The sequence below is a fragment of the Vombatus ursinus genome, unplaced genomic scaffold, assembly GCF_900497805.2.
Source record: "Vombatus ursinus unplaced genomic scaffold, bare-nosed wombat genome assembly UNPS02014798.1, whole genome shotgun sequence".
NCBI classification, from domain to species: Eukaryota; Metazoa; Chordata; class Mammalia; order Diprotodontia; family Vombatidae; genus Vombatus; species Vombatus ursinus.
This window is the reverse complement of record NW_020954576.1, coordinates 6,411,040-6,432,839: the sequence shown is the minus strand read 5'-3', so window position 1 is coordinate 6,432,839 and position 21,800 is coordinate 6,411,040. Positions and strand designations below refer to the sequence as shown.

The following is a 21,800-nucleotide window of genomic DNA, read 5'->3' as shown; positions in this document are numbered from 1 at the left end:
AAATGAAAGAACAGAGTACTTACTAGGTTACTAAAAGCCCTAGGAAGATTGTTTTCCAAATGGGAAGAACATGTGCGATTATTTTTGCTATGAGGAAAGGAATTGGTCAGTCTACTTTTTACACTTCTCAAGTTCTAGGTCATCTTAATGGAAATTGATTTAAAAATTGTTGTTGTTGTTGTTGTTTAGTCCTTTCAATTGTATATGACTGTGAACCCATTTGGGGTCTTCTTGGCATGGGTACTGGTGTGGTTTGCCATTTCCTTCACCAGCTCATTTTACAGATGAATCTGAGGCAAAATGAGTTGTGACTTTATGACAAGTGACTTGTCCAGGATCACACAACTAATAAGTGCCTGTATCTAGATTTGAATTTAGGAAGATGAGTCTTCCTGACTCCAGGTACAGCACTCTATCCACTGTGCTACCAACTGCCCCCTGATAAAAAATATTCGATGATTATTTAAAGGAAAAATCAAATGTTGCTACCTATGGACAAAAAGTGATACCTAATAAAACTAGATATGAAATCCTTGTTAATCTTAACTGTTATAACATGCCAGCTTAGGACCATATTCTTATGAAAATTCAGATGAGAAGTTGTTACTATAGATATTTGGGTAATCAATTTTTTTCAATACCAATTTTATCTGAGATTACACTGTAGAGCTTGATTTCCATCTGATTCCAATGTGTCCAAACCTGGATGTTGACAAGTATCTTAATGGTTTGGTTCTTAAAGGGAAAGCTTTTTAAAGGGAAATACAGAAAATGCCACACCCCATTTCCTGTTTTCCTAAGCTTAAAACTCCATGAAGACATTTGGGACACTGTATATTTTTTCATATGACCCATTTCACCATCATAGGAGAATGTTAATTATTTGGAAAAGAGTGTTGTATGACAGAAAGACCACTGGACTTGTAGCCAGAGGTTTGGGATTCAAATCTCTGATAACCTTTCTGTTTCCCTCATCTGTATAATGAGAAGGTTACACTAGATGGACCTATAAGATCCAGATCTAAATCTTAATGATTTAAAAAAAAAAAGTTGGTGTTGGGTCTTTATCTTGCTCTTACCCCAGTTTTCATATCAATCAACAAGCATGTGTTAGGAGATGGGAATACAAAGATAAATGAAACAAACCCTGCCCTCAAAAAGCTTATATTCTATCAAAGGAGAATGTATTCTTGCATATCCATCCACAAATATGTACAGAACATAAGAAAAACATAAAGTAATTGGGAGCCAGCAGGAGCAGCTGGGGAAATGAGGGAAATGATGTCACTTGGGCTTTTTTCTTAAATAAAGCAAGGAATTCTATGAGGTAGAATTGAGACTAAAGTATTTCTAGGCATGTAAGAAAGCCAGCCAAAAGACATAGAGGCAGGAGAGTGTTGTTTATGAGGAAGAGCAAAGAAGACCAGATTAAATGTGGAGTGCTTCCTGCCATGATTGTCAGCTGATATCTTCTAGTCAGCTATCCTCAATTAGCTTTTATTAATTTTATTGTTGTTGTTATTATTGCTATTGTGAGTTATGAGATAGCTAACTGGTGCCATGAATAGAGTGCTGTCCTTGGAGTCAGGAAGGCCTGAATTCAAATCATGCCTAGAGATGCTCAGTAGCTATATGATCCTGGGCAATCTCAGTCTCAGTTTCCTCATCTGTAAAGTGAGGATAGTAATAGCACCTACCTTCCAGGATTGTTATGAGGATGAAATGAGGTAATAACATCCATAAACTTCTTTATAATGCTATTTTTATATCCTTGTTCTTATTAGATTCTGAGTCTTTACAATGTGGCAACAATGAGAAAGTCAAATAAAAAATCACAATGAAACCAAGTAAAAGAAAATGATTTTATTTAGTTAAAGATTAGAAATACAAGTTTAGTCAGAGGTTTTAGGAAAGAGAATTACAACTTTTTTCCTTAAATTGTTGTTGGACTTTTGGAAACTTGTTCAAACACTTTATTTATATGACATACATGAATGAATGAATGAATGAAGCATTTACCAAGCACTCACAGTAGACCAGACACTCTTAAGTGTTAGCCATACAAATAGGAGCAAATGAGTTAATCTCAGACTTCAAAGAACTTATATTCTAAGGTGGAAAGACTGGAAGAAAACACACAAATGGAAGGTAGGAAGGAAGGCAGTGGTGGCATGATTTGGGCATGTCCAGGAAATGGCATTGTGGCGTGGTTCTGGGCAATATGGGAATTTTTTTTCTGTAAAAATAAAGTTTCTGGGGGCAGCTAGGTGGCGCAGTAGATAGAACACTGGCCCTGAAGTCAAGAGGACCTGAGTTCAAATCTGGCCTCAGACCAAACATTTAACACTTACTAGCTGTGTGACCCTGGGCAAGTCACTTAACCCCAATTGCCTAAAAAAAAAAAATGTTTCCGGATAGATGAAGGTTACTCTTTTTAAATGCAATTTTTTTAATGTTTTACTATTTTTCATGGAAATCTTTCTGATATGTATTATATATATTTCCCTGACTTAAAGAGTATGTTATGTTTCAAAAGTAAAGTATATGAGTTTTGTCATAGCTATTTAAATGGACTTTTTTGTAAAGGTTGAGTTTTCTTGCATGTTGTCTTGAAAACATTTATTCATATACACATTTATATGTATGCCTTATATATTAAAATAAAACAAAACCAACATGCCTACTTTAAAATAATTTTTCAGACATGAAGTGTTGTGTAAGTGGTGACTAATGACAGAAATTAGAATATATATATGTGTATATTTACATAGACACACATATATCAGCATGGACTTCTTGATTCAGAAACTCTACTTTATTCTTTGCTAAATAGTTGTTGAAGTCAGCTATGACCTGTTTATTAAGATCAGACAATTGTACTCATTACTAATATGTTAAGTTTTCTAAATATGGCTAGAAAGAGCCACCTTTTCTTTGATTTGTAAATCTTGGTGCGTACATTCATAAAATGCTCCATTTATGGGAATAGAAGGTTTGTTTTTCATTACTTTTGGCCTGGCCTGTTCTTTGCTCTTACCTGAACCTAATCTAGATTGAAAGAGGATAATTTTCTATTTAAAAAAAAATCCTTTTCTAGTAAATATACTCCATTTTCAATTCAATTCAACAAGCATTTATTAAAAGTACCTCCTATAGGCAGAGTGCTTTGTGGTAATAAATGAATTATCATGATATGTCTTAAAAGGTTTTCAAGAAGAAAAATGCTTTTAAAAGATTTGTTGCAGCACTAAACTAATTTCTGTCATAGGCTTGGATGTCTCTTTAAAAGAATAGTCAGTGCATACAAGATGTAGAGTAGACTGCAAATCAGATCATTATTTGTGCTTTCATTGGGTGGTTGTATCTCCAATGATAGTGACCTTGTGAATTAAGATCATACCTCACACCTGTGTTTTTTGGCTTACCCTATGCATTAGACAATCCTGAAGCTAAGTGTCAGATGTTGCTAAACAGTGGTCATCATAGATGGTATCCTGTAGACACTAGAATCTGAGGATGAAGTAGACTCATTGTTTTTTAAAGTAATTTACAAGTTACTGTCTGTGTTTAAATATCCCCTTCATCAGAGGCAGCTTGGTGGACAGAAGGCATGTTAGCCGACAGAGGACTGGATTCAGGTTTCTGCCTGTGACCCAGCCTAGCTGTGTTTCTCAGTACCCTAGGCAGTCTCTAAATATATACATTACAGAGAAAGTGCTGATTTGCCTTGGTAGAGAGAGTTGCTTCACCCAGGAATTCCCTGTATCAGTGAAAGACTTGCTCTATCCCTTTATTGAATAAGATATCTTTTTGTCATTTTAACTTACTAAATCTGACATATTCAATGTAAAACTCTCTTCCAAAATCCCATAGTCCCCCAAAGTAAAAACAGAATGTAATCTCTCTGGATCTCTGTTTTTTGTCCATGAAGGCCCTGTTTTTCCTCAAGGAATTATCATTTTGAATTTTAGTTTGTCACCAGAAAACATCTCTATTGACTAAGTTGCAAATATACAAATGCAAAGGAGATAAAGACTTTTTTGTTTCTTTTTGGTCAGATACTTTGAATCATGGGGAGGCAGTGTGATAACATATTGAGAAATGGAGCATTGTAGCTAGAGACAGAGACCTGGATTCGAATCCTAGGTCTGCCACTTAGTACATACCCTGCTTGACCTTGGTGAATATTTGGCTTCTCTGAAATGCAGCTGCTTCATTTCTACAATGAGGAGGTTGAACTAGAGGACTGCTAGGGTATCTTCAAGCTCTCCCTTTAACTCTTTGATCCTACTGTGCTCCCTGCAGCCCCAGTTACACATCCTAATGGGTGAAGAAATTATTAATGTGATGAAGACATGATTCAGTCAAAAATTTTAAATTACACGTATATGTATATATAATGAATACACGTATATACATATACATACATGTACACAAACATATATACACATACATACATGTATGTATATACATATACATATATATTGGCCCAAGAATTATCTTGATTCACTCTTTCTTTACAATGTGTCATCACCTTTACTTCCTTTATATTCACAGTAAGATATAAAATGTACCCTGTGATGGTAGAATAGCTTGATCTGGGCCTCATTGTTATTTTTTTTTGTGGGAAAGGAAAACCTGGTTTTTCAGGTATAGTCTTTCTTTATCCAACAAGCCATCAATTCCTCACTCGTCGTTTCTCCTCCAATCTCTTACTAACCTTTTCTTTCTTCTCTGAAATCCTTCACATCTAGAAACTTTTATACTTGAAACATTCTTTGCAAGAGATTTCCATACTCCTACTCCATTGGTTTCTCCTTGCCTATAGCCTCAGGGCTGGGAAGCCAGTCTTCCTGCCTGAACCGAATCTCCCCCTCTATTTCCCTACTCCTACCCCCTAACAAAACCTTTAAGCCGTTTTGGCCATCACCTCCTAAATGAACTGAGCAGTCACCACCATCTTAGCCAAATGACCTAACCCTTGGACTACCTAAGTTCCCCATAGCTGAGTCCTCGACCATCATGAACACTGTCTTAGAGATGAGGTTCCCTGGCAGCATCCATGGCCATATCCCTTCCTTGTCCCTTCCCTACCCCACTTTGAGATGTTAATCCTGGACCCAGCAGGAAGTATGCCAAGCTTGGAAGTGTCAGCTCTGGCCCTGTTATAAGGGGGTTCAGGGACTGCCCCAGTTTGGAGGGGCCCATCCCGGCCCAAGTGTGAGAAGTTCATTGGGCTGCCCCCTATTATTCTTCCCTTTTTGACTGCTGTCTCATTTTTGGGGGGGTTGTCTTCATTTCAACCACAAGGCTTTCCTTTTTAGGACATCTCTTAAACACCCCAAATAAAAGGGCTTCTTTTCATTATTGAAATGCAGAAAACATGAGTGATTCAGTCAAATGCTTTTTTTTTTAAATTGCATATATTGCAGGGAGGTACATTGGCCTAAGAATCATCTTTATTCACACATTCTGCCAGACACCATTTCCTTTTCTCCTCATTTATATTCATTCTGAAATGTAAAATACATTTGGTGATGATAGAATAATTTCAGCTTTATTATCATTGTATTATAAAAGAATCAGATTTTACCATGGTTGTTACAAACATTGTATATTTATTATTCACCTACAAATATCGTTCTCTGATCTATAAAAGCCAAATGGCTTCCAGTATCAAGTTAGAAACTACAGAACACAATTTGCTTTTTTCCAAAGAAATTGATGTATAAAAGTAGCCACTCTTAAATTATGGCTTTGTATGAAACTCTCATAATATAGAAGTTGACTTGAAATGATTGAAGCACGTAGATATCTAAGGTAGGCTTGGGGTTCTGGTTTTAGAAAGTCATTTTTAGGAAGAAGGAAATCACACTTTATTTGAAAATCTGTTGTTTTGTTAATGGTTCTGCCTGCCCTTTGTACAACTTTTTTTTTGGTCAGCAGGAACATATTACTGCCTGCTGGGTTCACAGCACTGTGTTAGCAGCTTTGGAGTCCATGGTTTGCCGCAGAGACTACAAGCAACCTTTGATATTGCCATCCATTTTAATTAACTAAAAGTTGGTGACCCTCCATAAACCCAACAAGTCAGAGGTCTCATTAGAAGTGCTCACTCAGCAGCCAGGGAGGAAAGTAGAGTGGGAATAAATTAAGAGCAAAGAACCACTGACATGCATCCAAATATCTTTTCCTGGCCATTAATCAAATCACCTAAGAAAGTTTGCAGCAGCATAAATACACCTGCTTTCTACTCCCTGAATCCTGCATAAAAACCTGGTGACTTGAAGAAAGGGCATATCGGTGGAAAAAGGAAAATGGCTTCAGTAGATACTCGTCTGCCTTTTTTCCCCCTACCTCTTCATATAAGTGAACCCTTTTATGAATACCATTCCAGTATCCCCACACTAGTCCCTTTCCATGAATGTCCTCATCGGTTGGGTGTGCCAGTCTCTGTTGTCATGTTTATCATATTCCCCCATGTACCTTAGCTTCTTAAATGTTGAGTTGGTATCTTACAACTTGTCAGTGCTAGCTGGGCTTTGTGATCAAATTAGACTATAGAAGCAGTTATGGTTATTAAATATTGGAAATCTTATTCACTTTGATATTCCTTTAAATTTTTAGTATTTGGATCACACCATTTATCTCTTAGTTTTCCTAATTTCCATGTGTATAGAGTGAGATGTCCAGGTGTGTCATTTAACTAAACCTTAAAAAGTGGTGTGTATTCACACTTTCTTGTGTGTGTGGGGGGGGGGGGGTGCCTTTTTTCTAAGACCAGGGCAGCCCCGTAAAAAATGCAGAATATAACCAGCATGGTTAGCATTACATAAAAATTGGCTTTACAAGCACTGAGGGCTTCTTGGATTTTTTTTTTTAATGAGCATGATTTGCATTTGATGTGACAATTATTTGAGCCTCATAAGGGCTCCAGAGATTCTCGAGTCTAGAGATCTTGTTCATAGGAAAATTCTAAATCTTATTACAGGTCTTGACTCAGATGAAGAGCTTGGTCTGGTCTGTCACCACACAGCCTATCTAGGTGATGGTTTGGGGTTGATCGTTTTGGCTCGTGATGCTTCGTAAACTTTCCTTTATATTGCTAATGTCTGCACGTCTGCATGGTTATCCGAGCTCTGAGGGTTGGGAAAGCAAAAGGGAAGGTGGACCCTGTCGTTTGTGGCTCAAATTGTCTTTCCCATTGGTTTGGTTTTTGGTTTTTGTTTTTGTTTTTTGTTTTTTAGGGAAGGGGAGGGGATAGATAGGATCAGGCATTTTAAGAAGACCAGTCTTCTAATTTTTTATAAATGAGCATGAACTTAGCAAACAAATTCATTCCACGAAAAAGTGAACACTTTGGGCGCTGAGGATTTAAGAAAGCATTTTGCTACAATAGCTCCATCCTCATAGCTCTGATATGTATATGCTGCTCTGGCTGGCAAGGACAACCAACCATAATGTTTTCAGGATGTGTGATGGCTTGCCTGGTTAAACCAAAACAGGATTTAACTAGAACTAGTTTGTGGGCTTTATTTTTTTTAAGGCCAACTGTTTGAACATTAGCCTGTGGATTCATTTTCAGTAGGAAATGTTGCCTAACCTAATTGTAGCTAATCAAAAGCCTTGTGTCTGTTCTTTCCCTCTCTAGATCAGAGAGTAGCGTCCTTCTGCACCCTGACAGATATGCAGCATATGCAGGGCTTGGAGGGAACCCAAGAGTTATCTTTATGTGTAGACCCAGCCAATGGGAAAGATTTCATGGATACAGATGGGTAAGTAACCTTTTATAGGGAGTAGGGACTGGGTGGAAGAGGGGAGGACAGGGGACCGAGATAAGTCATATCCTTCTGACTTGTCCATTTTTGTTTTGGTTTAGAAGTCATGGTAGCATATTTTTTTAAATTAATGTAAGCCCACCTGGTTTTCTCCTCCCATTTATTTATTTATTTATTTTAGGCAATTGGGGTTAAGTGACTTGCCCAGGGTCACACAGCTAGTCAGTGTCAAGTGTTTGCTCTGAGACCGGATTTGAACTCAGGTCCTCCTGACTTCAGGGCCGGTGCTCTATCTATTGCACCACCTTGCTGCCCTCTCTACTCCTATTCTTAAAAGAAATCTTGAGCATCCCCTTCAGAGAGCAGTAGCCTAAAAAGAACATTGGGTGTAAATTTATTTCCTTTTTTTAACAAATGACCTAGAATGAGGAAAGTTTTCAGACCTTGAGTCTTTCCATAAGGAAAGGCTAATTTTCATTTACAAAATAATCCACAAGATCTTTAGAAAGGAAGAGGACAGTGCTGTCAATAAAGTCCTGGAATCGACAAGACTGAAATAACTCCACCACCGCCACCACCAACAGCAGCAGATAAGATTTCTGAGGAATAGACGATTCTGACCCAAACAGAAAAATAAAAAAGAGTCCACACCCACTTGGGTATATTCATTTGTTGATTTTTTTAAAACATTTATTAAAAAAGCAAAAGGTATGATCCTCTCAAATAAAACAATTAAAAATGGTAAAGCAGTAACAAACAAATTGTATACTAGAAGCATCCAATTGTTAGAATTTTCTCTCCACTCCTCAAGTCATCTTAGCAAGTTCAGTGATTTTCGAGCTTGCTGCTAACTGCCCTCATCATCATAGTGCAGATAAAATCAAACTTTATAAAATTAACATTTTAAGGTTAAATACACAGTGATAGGTGTTCTGCCATCCAGGGATGTGCTGGAGTCAACCTGAACCAGTTCACAAGAGCCAATTTTAAAATTTTCATAGTGAGCTTTTACCTCTCACAAATCAACAAATGTTACAAATGTTACAAATCAGTGCTTGATTTTATGGTTTTTATTATTATATTTATATTTATTATTATTGATTTATATTATTTTGTTGGTTGTCTAAACTTAAGAAAGCAATGGATAAAATGTTCATGCAGATTAAACTTAAAAGTGCGCCTCTCCCAAACCAGTTACTAAATGTTTGGGAGTACACCCCTGCTCCCGTCCCATTGGAATGTGAGATTCTCCAGCAATCCACTTCAGGTAGACTTCAGGGACAGAATATCTGAGCAACAACTGGCTCAAAAATTCACCTGTACAGACTTCAGCGTAGGTTCCAATTTAAACAGCTGAGAGTCTTTGATCCAGAAGGTGTCTGGAATCTCATTCCCAGCCATTATTTTTCCTTGTGAATTAACATTCAGTTTCTGTTGATGTAACCAGTGTTTGGGACAGATATAAAGCACTTCAGTCCAGGCAAGAGAATAATTTTCACACAGATACAATTTCTCTGGCTTTAAGAACCCAAATAAGAAACCAAATTAGGCTAAGCAAGCACCTGACATTATGACTTTAGATGGGTTTGACCCTGGGCAAGTCACTTTAACCCCTGTTTTCCTCTGTTTCATCATTTAAAATGAGAATAATAATAATAATAATGATATCATAGCATATGAGACAATATTTGGGAAAAGTGCTTTGTACACTTCCTGACACAAAGCGGGTGCCATACAAATGATTACTCCCTGCCGCACCTGGCAAGCAGGTCCACTGCCTGCCGAGACACATAAACTTGTACAGAGAATTTAAGGAGATGCCTCTGGTAGCCTGTCTTAGAAGGGAAGGACTTCAGTGACAGAGAGAAGTGACGTCATTGAGAGTCAAAGTCTGCCACCTAAATCACCGTCCTGGCACCAGGCAGAAACACCTTGCTGGTCTGTCATTCACTTGCCAGCTCTCCATCTGCCTCCACTGCTGAGCAGGCAAATCCATCCACAACTGCAGCCCCCTCCCCCCCCCATAACCTTTAGCCTGTGATCCTGACTAATGACCCCACCATGTATAATCTGCATTATGGTGGGAGAGCCAGCCTCCTCATTTCCCCAGCTAGGTTTGTGGCATATGAACAAATACGTTACCTCCTTCCTGCACAATCACCTGCACGTCATCTTCTCAGACCCTCACCCTGACAGGAGTCCTTTGCCATCATCCCTGGTCAGGTTAGATAAATAAACAAACCAACAGACTCCAGGGAGAGGGAGCCACAACTTCCTGAGGTGGACCGGCTCCTGGGCAGTTCTCATTTGCATCTTCTAGCCCTGGTCCTGGTTCCACCCTCCAGGGCCCAAAAGAGTCATCCTAGCTCCTCTTCCACTTGACAGGCTTTCAAATACTGGAAGACAGCTATCATCACTCCTCCTAATACTGTCTCCTGGGAACTTGAGCCACTGGCAAGGGGAATTTGCATTTTTTTTTTTTACTTACTGAGTCCTCAGAGTATTCCTGTAAAAGAGGAGGAGATGAGTCAGAAACCCTTAGTCCATTGTCTGGTTCCCAGGGCAGCCTCTTTACCCACTGTCTAGCAATGTGTTGCTTAAAATCCTTTGGAAGAGAGACCATAGTGGTGTAATGGAGTGGGGACTGAACTTGGAATCAGGAAGGTCTGGGTTCAGATCTCATCTCAGACACTGAATAGCTTTGTGTGACCGTGGGCAAATTACATCAGTCAACTCTTTGTGCCTCAGTTTTTTGTTTTTGTTTTTTTGTTTTGTTTTGTTTTTTCCCTCTGTAAAAAGCGAGGACTACTTTGGAATTCAAAATTCTTGTGCAAAGAAAATAATTAAATGTCTATCCCCTTTGACTCAAGATTCTATTATTGGCATATATCCCAAGGAGGTCAGTGACACAAAGAAAGGCCCCATGTAAGGGGCAGCAAGGTGGTGCAGTGGATAGAGCACCGGTCCTAGAGTCAGGACGACCAGCCTCAGACACATGATACTTACTAGCTATGTGACCCTGGGCAAGTCACTTAACCCAGATTGCCTTGCCAAAAAAAAAAAAAAAAGGCCCCCATGTTCATCAGAGTATTTATAGCAGTCCTTTTTTGTACTAGCAAAGAACTGGAAACAAACTAGATGCCTATTGATTGGGGAATGGTTAAATACATTGTGGTACATGAAGGTAGTGGAGTATTACTGTGCTGTAAGATATAGTGACTGTGGAGAAGTATGGAAAAACTTATATGAACTGATAAAAAAATGAAGTAAATAGAGCCAGGAAAACAATATATACAGTGACTACGGTAATGTTAGAGGAAAGAACAATTACAAAGGAAGCAATTCTATGAAATTTTAATGTTCAAATTTGGTCCCAAAGAAAAGATGTGAGAAGACACTTCAGCACCCTTATTGCAGAGATTGGGACCATGGAATGCTACATAATATCAGTTTTTTTTATATATTATTTGGTTTTGTGTAATTTTTTTCTCTTAGTATAAAGATTGCTCTTTGGGAGAGGATAGAGGAGGGATCATAGTGAGAAATGTAGGTTATATAAAAGCAAAAGATCTAAAAAATTATTTTTAAAATATTTTAAAAGAAATTAACAATGCCAAATATAAGTATGTCTTATTTTCAGGATAAGGTGTGTTAGGATTGTAGTACCTTTAAGTTAGGAGGGGCTTCAGAAGTCATATAGTTCAATCCCCAACCTGAACCATAATGCTCTTTATGTATACTCCATAAAGAGAATTTTTGTAAGCAGAATCATATATTAAATGTACTCAGGACACTTGATATATAAAATAATCTTAGGGAAGTTATTTTATAAAATAAAATATTCTTTTATCAAACCAAAAGAGAGAGAGGGGCTAGCTAGCTTCAATGTCCCTTTAAGTCTACTAAGAGTTGATTGAGGTCTTGGCTTCCTTCCCAGACACATGCTACCTGGAGAAAATATGAATACTTGTTTAGTAGATAGAAACTCAGGGCAGAGTTTTAGTGGGGAAAACATAACAGCATGTTTCCTAGTTAGTAGCCTGGTTGGTTCAGGATCATTTTTTTTTTCTTTTTGACCTGAGCTATAATCACATAAATCATTTTCAGTTAAGTTTTAAAGAAAAAAAAAGAAAAAGAAATAATGATTGAATTTTAACATTTGACTTCATCCTTCCTTACTCTATTATATCAATTGATAGGGAGCGTTCTCCATCAACTTTGACTGGAAAAGTTAATCAACTAGAATTGATTCTTCGACAACTTCAGACTGACCTCCGGAAGGTAAAGCAGTCTCTCGTCAGCTCACATATTATTGCCAGTGATGTTGGCTGTAATACATCTATAGCATAGTGTGCATGCCATGTACTTGTTAAGTGTTTCATGGATTGGATTAATTGATATTTTAGATTTTCCTGCGACCCCTTTCATTTTTAGCAGGGATTGATATCCAAATTGTCCCAAAAGTCTTAGTGCGGTTTTAAGCTTCAATAGTTTAAAACTACACCAAGATTTTTTTTCCTTGGGTGTGGGTAGATTCGTTGGGGGTGGTAAAGAGAGGGCATCCAGTATGTATCTTTAGGGAGATAAAGGTTAAATTTTGGAGGCTTTAACTCCAAATAGGGATAAGCCCCGAGTATAGCCAAGGCCGCTCCATAAGAGATTAAGTAAAGCAGCCCATGAGCCAACCCTTGTAACCATCCAGCACTTTTCATCCCAATTCAACAAGTATTTACTGAGATTGCATTTTGTCAGCTGGCAGAAGATAGACTGATGCCTGCCAAGGGGCCTGGGAATACTCAGCTGGCATCTTTGAGGCCTTCAACACATAGGCCTCGAACTTCACTCTGTGTGCAGTTAGCTTCTCCTGTATAGAAATCAAGGATATGTTAACATGAGAGTTAGAACTCATTTCTTTTGGTAATGGTCAGGACCAGCTGGTGTCGCCACATCTTATCCCACCCCCTCCCTACCTCCACAGGTCCCTCACCCCAGGTCAAGACTTAATCCATCTCCTTTATAAAAAAAGGAATGTTGCCAGTTGGCACTTTGTGTCGCGTGACACACCAACTTTTAAAAGGTTAGAGGTGAAGCTTCTGAAATCCTGAATATTTTAGCTGTGTGTGTGTGTGTGTGTATTCGTGTGTATTCTTTCAGTAAGGTCATGAAAACAAGGTATAACCAATTAACAAAGTGGGAATGAAATGTCCAACTATTTATTTTATCATCCTAACTATATTGCTACCAGTTTTGTAGGTTTAAATAGATATAGTTCATAGTATAAAAAGTCTTGTACAGTTTGTATATCTTCTAATTACAGTCTCACAGGACTTCAACAAAAAACAAATATTTTTAAAGCAATTCAAATACATATGTCGTCTTCCCCTCTGTCCGCACCATCCCCCCCCCCAGACAAAGTAGAATATAGGAGATAGAATGGCTTTCCGTCTTCCTTTTTCTTGATTGCTGGTGCAGCCTTCAGATAAAGTCAGGCCACCTCTTGGCAGAAGTTTCAAAGTTGAATCCTTGGTCTGCAATGCATCACAAACACAGTCTCCAAAGCAAGATATTAGCTTATTGGCTATTTCAGCTGACTCGATTGCTTTTCTACCACCAACAGGAAAAACAGGACAAGGCTGTTCTCCAGGCCGAAGTTCAGCACTTGAGGCAGGACAACATGAGACTTCAGGAAGAATCCCAAACAGCAGCAGCTCAACTGAGAAAATTCACAGAATGGTTTTTCAATACCATTGAGAAGAAATCTTAACTTCCAGATATCTAGCCAGGAACCGCTGTTGGCGCTTCTATCCATTTGAAGTAGCAAAAATCTGATTTTTAACTGTGCTTACAATCAGTTTTTAGATGTTTCCGCTATTTCCGCTCTGTCCAACACCATTCATCCAGGCAAGGTTTGGGGATGGGGTGGGGGGGGGGGTGGGGGGGGGCAGGGACGGACCTCGTTCATGGTAGCCATCTTAGAACAACAGAAAGCAGCAGACGTGAGTGTGGAGATGAATGTAATTCCTGGCTTGAAGATGAATGTAATTCCCGATGTCAGTTTAGACCTCTCATTTAAATTCAACTAATACGGTGCTTGGGCTTACTTCAAGAGGGACAACAGTTTCGGTTTGATTTACTATAGTTCAGATGACCTGGTGAGAAGTTAAAGCAATCTATGGTAACTGGGGCTTCAGTATTGTAAGATAAAGATTAAAACAAATAACCAGACATATACTTTAAAGTTAAAAGGTGCTCTATTTTTTTGGCTGTACAGTAGTTCAATTTCCACAATCACATTGTCATAGCAATAAGAATGGAGGTATAGTGAGTAGTCACAAAAGCTGTGTTGAAAAATCAAAAGTTAGCACTGATGTGTTTAACACTAGGTTGGATGCAGTTACATTAGAGATATATTTATTTGCAGGAACAAATGGTGCCTGAATATTAACAGTGTTTTGATTTTTTTTAAAGCTACACATGCCTTGTAAATGGCTCACTGGGTAGTCTGCTTCAACTCTTAGCTCACTTTTGTATAGTTGCTTCACTGGGGGGAAAAAGACAAGTACAATACCACTTACTTATGAAAAACTCACATATGGTGTGAGCCAGCAAGATTCCCTTGTCCAATGCCAAAATTTGTTTATCTTTGTACAGAAGCTTTGATCAAGTGTCTTGTATTTAACATCCTTATTTAAGCTTATTTAACCTTAAAATGTTAATTTTATAAAGTTTGATTTTATCTGCACTATGATGATGAGGGCAGTTAGCAGCAAGCTCGAAAATCACTGAACTTGCTAAGATGACTTGAGGAGTGGAGAGAAAATTCTAACAATTGGATGCTGCTAGTATACAATTTGTTTGTTACTGCTTTACCATTTTTAATTGTTTTATTTGAGAGGAACATACCTTTTGCTTTTTTAATAAATGTTTTAAAAAATCAACAAATGAATATACTCAAGTGGGTGTGGACTCTGACTTTTTCATTTTTCTGTTTGGATCAGAATCGTCTGTTCCTCAGAAATCTTGTTTGTTGTTGTGGTGGTGGTGGTGGTGGTGGTAGTGGTGGTGGTGGCAGTGTCATTTCAGTCTTATCTGACTCTTTTATGACCCCATTCAGAGTTTTCTTGGCAAAGATACTGTAGTGGTTTGTCGTTTCCTTCTCCAGCTCATTTGACAGATGAGGAAACTGAGGCAAATAGGATGGAGTGACTTAAGGGGATTATTGCAGAACCCATAAGATCACTAGTTTCTTCATCTGTGACATGCCCTCTGAGGCAGCGTTGCTGGAGGATCTCATGTTCTCCTTCCTGAGCTGACTTAGAGAGGACTGTTGCCTAATTCTATCTCCTCAATCCTGAGAAAATAAAAAAAAAAGCTTTTGCATGAACGAGTAAATAAATAAACACATGAATGAAAAAGCATCTCTGTCCTTCCCATCTGCCTAGCACTAGGAATACCAATTCAGAAATTAAGACAGCCCTTGTCCTCAAGAAGCTTGGGTTGTACTAGGGAAGACAGCATGTTCCCAGATAAATAGAGACATATAGAGAAAGTAAATATAAGGTAATTTCAGCAGAGAGGCATTTAGGAGAAATCAGGAAAGGCCTAGAGCAAGTTTAAAAAACACTTGTTAGTTTCAACGTGGAAAAGGTGGTGCAGTGGGTAAAGCATTAGACCTGGAGTCAGGAAAATCTGAGTTCAAATATGACCTGAGACAATTCCTAATTGTGTGACCCTGAGCAAGTCACTTAACCTCTCTGTGCCTCAGTTTCCTCATTTGTGAAATGGGGATGATAATATCAGCCCTCTTCCAGGGCTTTTGTAAGGATAAAATGAGATTCTAAAATCACTTTGCAAATGTAAAAGAGCTGTATAAATTCTAACTATTATTATTATCTCTTGTGTGGTCAGAGCTGACAGAAAACTCCTGCTGTGGGGGGGACCAAAAGCACTTAATTGGCCTAATTAGGGGTAGTTACTTGTCCTCACAACTATCCTCAAGGTCTGTGTAGAGAGAAGGAAAGTGATAAACATCCATTTGTGATCCTCGGGTTGGGGAATGATTTACCAAAGTCCATGGCATAAATACCATATAGTTCTTGACCATTAATATCCAAGCAACTTCATAGGACAAGCTTCCTGCCCTATTATCACAGGACTTAGATGCACACTGAGAAACAAAAGTCAGTTGTGTCCTATGGAGTTCTAAATTGATTGGGCACAGCTGTCCCAGAAGGTCACATTCCTGCATTTGGGTTCCAAGCCCTGCACAACCACCCCTCCCCCAGTCATATAAAAAAGGACTTCAGATCCTCATCACCTTTCTTTCAGAATTTATTTTAAAGTCAGAAACTATACTACTCTCTGAGATCTGAGTAATCAAAGCATTGATACAGCTGTTAGCATCTGTGCTCTCTGAGTACAAGCTGATGTCTGGTTTTCATTCACTATAGCTCACATTGCCTGAAATCTGCAAAGAGCCATTTTTTTTTTATGAAACAAATGTAAATGGGGCTAATGAGCCCCCTTGGCATGCAAATGCCATGTGGCAGCAAGGCTGAGTGTCAATTGTTAATGAAACAGATTCAAAGGTTAGACAACCATGGGCCGATCCATCAATACCCATCAAGCTTTTTGGCACTAGTATTGGGTATCACAGTCTCCTATCTAGTGAAATCATTGAAGAGGGAAGAGGTGCATGGAAGAGCAGGGGTCAAATCCAATCCCGGTGTTTTCATGAATATCTGCCACTCCCAAATTACTACTGGTTCTGAAGGAGCAATTGTATAAATAAGCATCTACAGATGGAGGTTTAAGTCCTTGGCAAAGGTTTCTTGTATCATTATTTATAAAAATAAATTGGGTGGAGATGTTGTGTATCCTTGTCCTACTTCCCCATGACCACAGTCATGGCATACCAAGCAGTGTCTAAGTGCTCCATTAAGTTGGAATAATTAAACATGGCAGTCATGTGTTCCACTAGGAGCTGATTAAACACCTTGTAGAAATCATTACCGAACCCCATCTGGGCTGAGGGCTTGCCAGGTGGCAAGCTGAACCCCAACCCCCACCCCAGTTTTGTGAATGGCAAACTCCTTTAGAAGAGGCATTCTATTTGCCTTTAAATGAGGTGCTCATGGACAGAAATAGCACTTACCCATGGGAGGGAATGGCACTTTGGAATAACAAGAGACAAAAATCAGTTGTTTTCACCTCAAATCCTGTTGGCATCTATTTCCGTTGTTGCTCTGCTGAAGCACCTGAAGGCCATTAATACGTGGATGACTTCATTTTGCAAACAATTCTCTTTGGAGCCAATATTTTATTTGGGGAAATGGTGGCTGGGGATAGTGCGGTAAATCATAGGAACTGAATGGGACTTGTGGCATAAAAGTTGAAGTACATGTCTGTGGCACAGTGCATACTGCTCAAGCACTACATGTGGAAAAGGGATTACATGAACTCTGCCAGATGGCAAAGAGAAAAACAGCCCAGAGAAGAGGCAAATGCCCCAGTTTAAGAAAACTTCCTAAGAGCAGGTCAAATAGAACTAGATTCTTATAAAGGCATTAAGTTCCTGGTCTACAGAAATGTTCAAACTGAGGTTGGAATGTCCACCTGCTTGGGGGTGGTTTTCTAAGGAATTCATGCTTCATAGAACAATATAATCTCTCAGAAGGGGTTCCAGAAGTCATTTAATCTAACCCCTCTCTGAAACATGAATCTCCTGTACAACAAATAGAGTTCTATATCACCTGAACATTCCTCACAAGAATCCTATGAAGAATGTAAGGCAAATAAAATTCCCTTTTACAAATGAGATTGAACCTGGGAGTAGTTAAGGGACTTGATCATGATCACACAGCAGATAAGTCAGAAAGCTTGGCCCCTTTTTTCAGTCCTTTAGTGAATCTTGAAATATATCTGAATAGTTTTCCATCCATGTAGAATGCAATCCATCCATGATGTCTTTGCCCTCCCAATGCATCTTTTACCCTTTGGTAAAAGGGTATTTTGATTCTCCTGAAATCACATTATTCCCTTCACAACCAGTCAGCATTTATTAAGTTCTACCCTGTGGCAGGTACTGGTGCTATATGGAATAACGTGGAAAAATGTCAGTATTAGATAGAATTTTGCAGCAAGGTGCAATTGGGGATATATTAAAGAAAACTGATGGAGGACTAGGGAACCATGAAAGAGTAATTTGCCCAATGATACCTGGTTTTACTGTTTCAGCAATTCCATAGCAAGAGATGAGAACATTTAAAAACATATTTGGTGGGGAAATAGTGTTGAATAATACAAAAGAGAATGGCATAGAGCCAAAAGGGGCCCTGGAAAGCATCCTGTCCAACTCTTCATTTTATAGATTAAAAATAAAAAGATCCAAAAAGGGGAAGTCTTTGCTGAAGGGCAGGCGCATAGCTAGTTAGTAGCAAAATGAAGATGAAACATGAGACAGTGGACCTGGGCAAGACAGAGCCCTCTGAATCCAGGAGATCTCTTTGACAGAGAGCCAGCTTGATGCAGTGGATGGCTTAGTGGTGTAGGAGCCAGAAAGTCAAAGAAACACACATTTAATACAATTTAGCCCTGTGTTCTAGCCGCTGTACCAAACACTATAAATTCAAAGAAGGACAGAAGACAATTCCAGCTCTCAAGGAGCTCACAGTCTAATAGGGGAGGCAACATATAAGCAACTATATGCAAACAAGATATACACAGGATAGATGAGGGGTGGGGGGAATCAATAAAGGGAGGACACTAGCACTAAGGGAATCAGGAAAGGCTTCTTGCAGAAGGTGAGGTTTTAGTTGGAATCTAAAGGAAGTCAGGAGATGGAGATGAAGAGGGAGAGCATTCCAAACATGGAGACAACCGATGAGTTGGGAGATGTTTTGTGCAAGCAGCAGCAAAGAAGCCAGTATCACTGGATCACAGGGATGTTGATCCCAGGAAGGTTTGAATCCCCTCTCTGGTATGGCATGACCGTGGACAAGTCAGTTAACCCTGGAACAGTGGAAAGATTCCTCTCTGTGGTATTAAAGGACCTGTGCTCAAATCTCAGCTTTGCTATTTGCACAGGTCGCATAACCACCTCAGGCTTCATCTGTAATTTTAAGGTCCCTTCTCGTTCCCAATCTATGGTCCTAGGATTCTGTGAAACTCTCTAAGCCTCAGCTTTTTTTTTCTTTTATCTTTATTTTTGAGACAATCGGGGTTAAGTGACTTGCCCAGGGTCACACCGCTAGTAAGTGCCTGATGCCAGATTTGAACTCAGGTCCTCCTGTTCCAGGACTGGTCCTCTATCCACTTTGCCCCAGTTTTTTTTTTTTCTTGTACCATTTATAATGGGAATCAGAATAGCTTTAGTACCTTCTTCACGGGCTTGGCATGAGGCCTTTAAGATCCCTGAGCTCTGGATAAATGATGTAATAAGCCTCTTTGCAAACTCTTCCAGCATTTTGTGTCTTCTTATTAGAAGCAAAGTGCCATAGGATGAGGGTAGACAACAGTTATCTTCCTGGCATGAGCCTCTGCAGTCAAGAACCCAATGTTAGCTACATACTTTAGAAGCAGGCCTCCCCAGATTAAGAATGGAAAATCAATAGTCCTTTTCCAAGGTCAACTCTTTCTGGAAGAAACCACTGAAACAACTTAATTGTTGAATACAGCCGACGCTATGTTCCCAGCCCCATGTGACTAAAGACAACCCTGTGCCTGAAGTAATTACTACCTTGTAAATTAAACAGGATCTAGCACCTGGGTATAGCTGCAAGAGCAGGTGTAGCACCCGTCAGCTGCAGGGCACTTTGTCTCTGAAGCCATGCACACTGCAACCCTGGGCTGTTCAGGACCCCAGTGTGAAGACGTGCCATTGTTTTGCTTGTCTCTCCAGTAATCAGATGGGAAAAATGAGCAAGCATCCATCCAACCCAGCTCTGTGTATGATCTGACATCTCCCTCTCTACCCTCAGGGGAGGAGGGAGGGAATGATAGAGGGAGTATGCATTTATGGAGGGCATTAGGACAGGACCCATCCATCTTCATTCTGAAACTCTTGGGACTCCCAGCTGACATGTGTGCCCCTTTACCTGAAAAGATCTTGGTGAAACCATTGTGGTGAGCAGTTTTCAGAAGGAAATCGAATGATCTCTTTGTGTTTTGATAACCACACTGGGACTTAAATAGACCCAAACCCACCAGCTATTTAGAGAATTGGTTAAGTGTCCTCTGCTGCCCTTGAGAGCTATAAGATTCTAGAGCAGAGTTTTTAGTACACTGTCTCAGGAAGGCCTTTGTTTCTGCTCACGAGGGAATGTTTCAGGGATGAGGATTGGAGGTGGGGGATGAGGGAAAAAGAAGTGGAGAATAGACAGATTTGCCTGTGCCCAAGACCCCGAATTATTCCAAAATTTAGGAAATGAATCATGAAAGTATAAATTTTATTTTTTAAATTGGATGAATTAAAGGGTTAGGGACTGGACCTATGATTTAATTGGTATAGGTAACTCCCAGGTGAGGAAGATCTCTTCACCAATGCAGGTTGGCCCCTTCCCTACAACTTAGAGTGGCTAAAAGCACTGAGAGATCAAATGATTTGCCTACAGTCACATAGCCAGACTTGAACCCAGATTTTCCTGGCTTCAAGGCCAGCTTTTTATTTAGCAGACCATGTTGCCTGTCTGAGAGAATTAAAAACACACTGTGATTATTGCACCTGATTTCTTCAGGGATATGTAATTAAGTCAAATGACTTATTGTACCTACTCCACAGAAATGGAGCAGCTGGTTTGGCTCTTTAAGACTGCTTTTACTTAATGCAAGGAAGTGCCCTGTTCCTGTTTACCACCTTTGGGGTGTCGGGCCAATGTGAGTGATGAAATATCCCTCCCCTTGTAACTAACACCAACCCTGCTGGCCTGGAAGTTTCCATTAAGCTTAAGGCAATCATTTCTTCCAAATAAGGAAGATAGGTAGAGTAGCTGCAAAGATCAGTCAGTAAGCACTTATTAAATGCTTAATATATGCCTGGAACCAGGAAAAACCTGAGTTCAAGTCCTGACTCACATACTAGCCATGTGACCCTGAGCAAGTCACTTGACCTTTCGGTTCTCTAGGACTGGTATAGCACTCCCTAGTGAGACTCAACTAGACAATTCTCTAAAACCATAAGTTACAAAGAATGTGCCCACCCATGTTGGTATAGGGATTTTTCTTCATCCTGAGAATTCCCTAGATCAAGATTGCAGGTCCAGTCCCTATTCTCTGTGTCAGCCACTGTGCTAAAAGATGAAAATAATGGCAACAACCACAAAGTCCCCGAACTCAGAGTTTCGATTTAAAGTTAGCAGCGAAAGTGACTGTCCTGGATATTAGATGAAATAGTATTGGAACCAGCAATCAATTAAAAGGCATGTATTTATTAAGCATACATGAATAAGCATATATAAGACACTTTACTAAGTTCAGGTAAACACCATCCCTTCCCTCAAAGAGCTTACATTCTAAGGGGAGAAGCAACATATATAATCAAGCTAAATACAGAACAGATGGAATGTGATTTTTATCGAAGATGGCAGTAATAGCCCTAGTGGGGGGAGGGGGGACCCAGAAAGGCCTCCTGGAGGTGACAGTTTAGCTCATTGTGAAAGGTAGTCAGAGAGCCCAAGAGCTGGAGATTGAGGAGATCACTCTACCCTGTGGGAGAGCCGAGGCAAAGGCACCTAGATGGGAGATAGAGCCCATGCACAGAGAATAGCAAGTGGGCCAGTATGATAGATTGTGGAATACATGGCAGAGAGGAACTATAAGAAAACTGTAAAAATAAGATGGAGCCCAGGTTGTGAAGAGTTTTCAATGACAAAGGATTCTGTATTTGATCCTGGAGTTAATGGAGAGTCACTGGAGCTTATTGAGGGGAGGAAGGAGGTGTGTGTTGTGATCAGTCCTACATTTTTAGAATATCCCTTTAGTAGCTAAGTGGAATATGGACGGATGGGGGAGAGATGAGGTAGGGAT

At 39.5% G+C, this 21,800-nt stretch overlaps 1 protein-coding gene across 7 annotated transcripts in view; it reads left to right on the top strand.

Annotated features, from left to right (window-relative positions):
* The window catches only part of LOC114050135 (signal-induced proliferation-associated 1-like protein 2), a 257,408-nt gene extending 243,717 nt beyond the window's left edge, over window positions 1-13,691 (top strand). For all 7 annotated transcript variants that reach the window (XM_027871717.1, XM_027871715.1, XM_027871714.1 and 4 more), the window contains 3 exons: window positions 7,652-7,775; window positions 11,978-12,059; window positions 13,396-13,691. In XM_027871717.1, the coding sequence (XP_027727518.1) occupies window positions 7,652-7,775; window positions 11,978-12,059; window positions 13,396-13,542 (353 nt within the window). In that variant the 3' untranslated portion in view covers window positions 13,543-13,691. The remainder of the gene's footprint in view (window positions 1-7,651; window positions 7,776-11,977; window positions 12,060-13,395) is intronic.
* The last annotated feature ends 8,109 nt before the right edge of the window (window positions 13,692-21,800 follow it).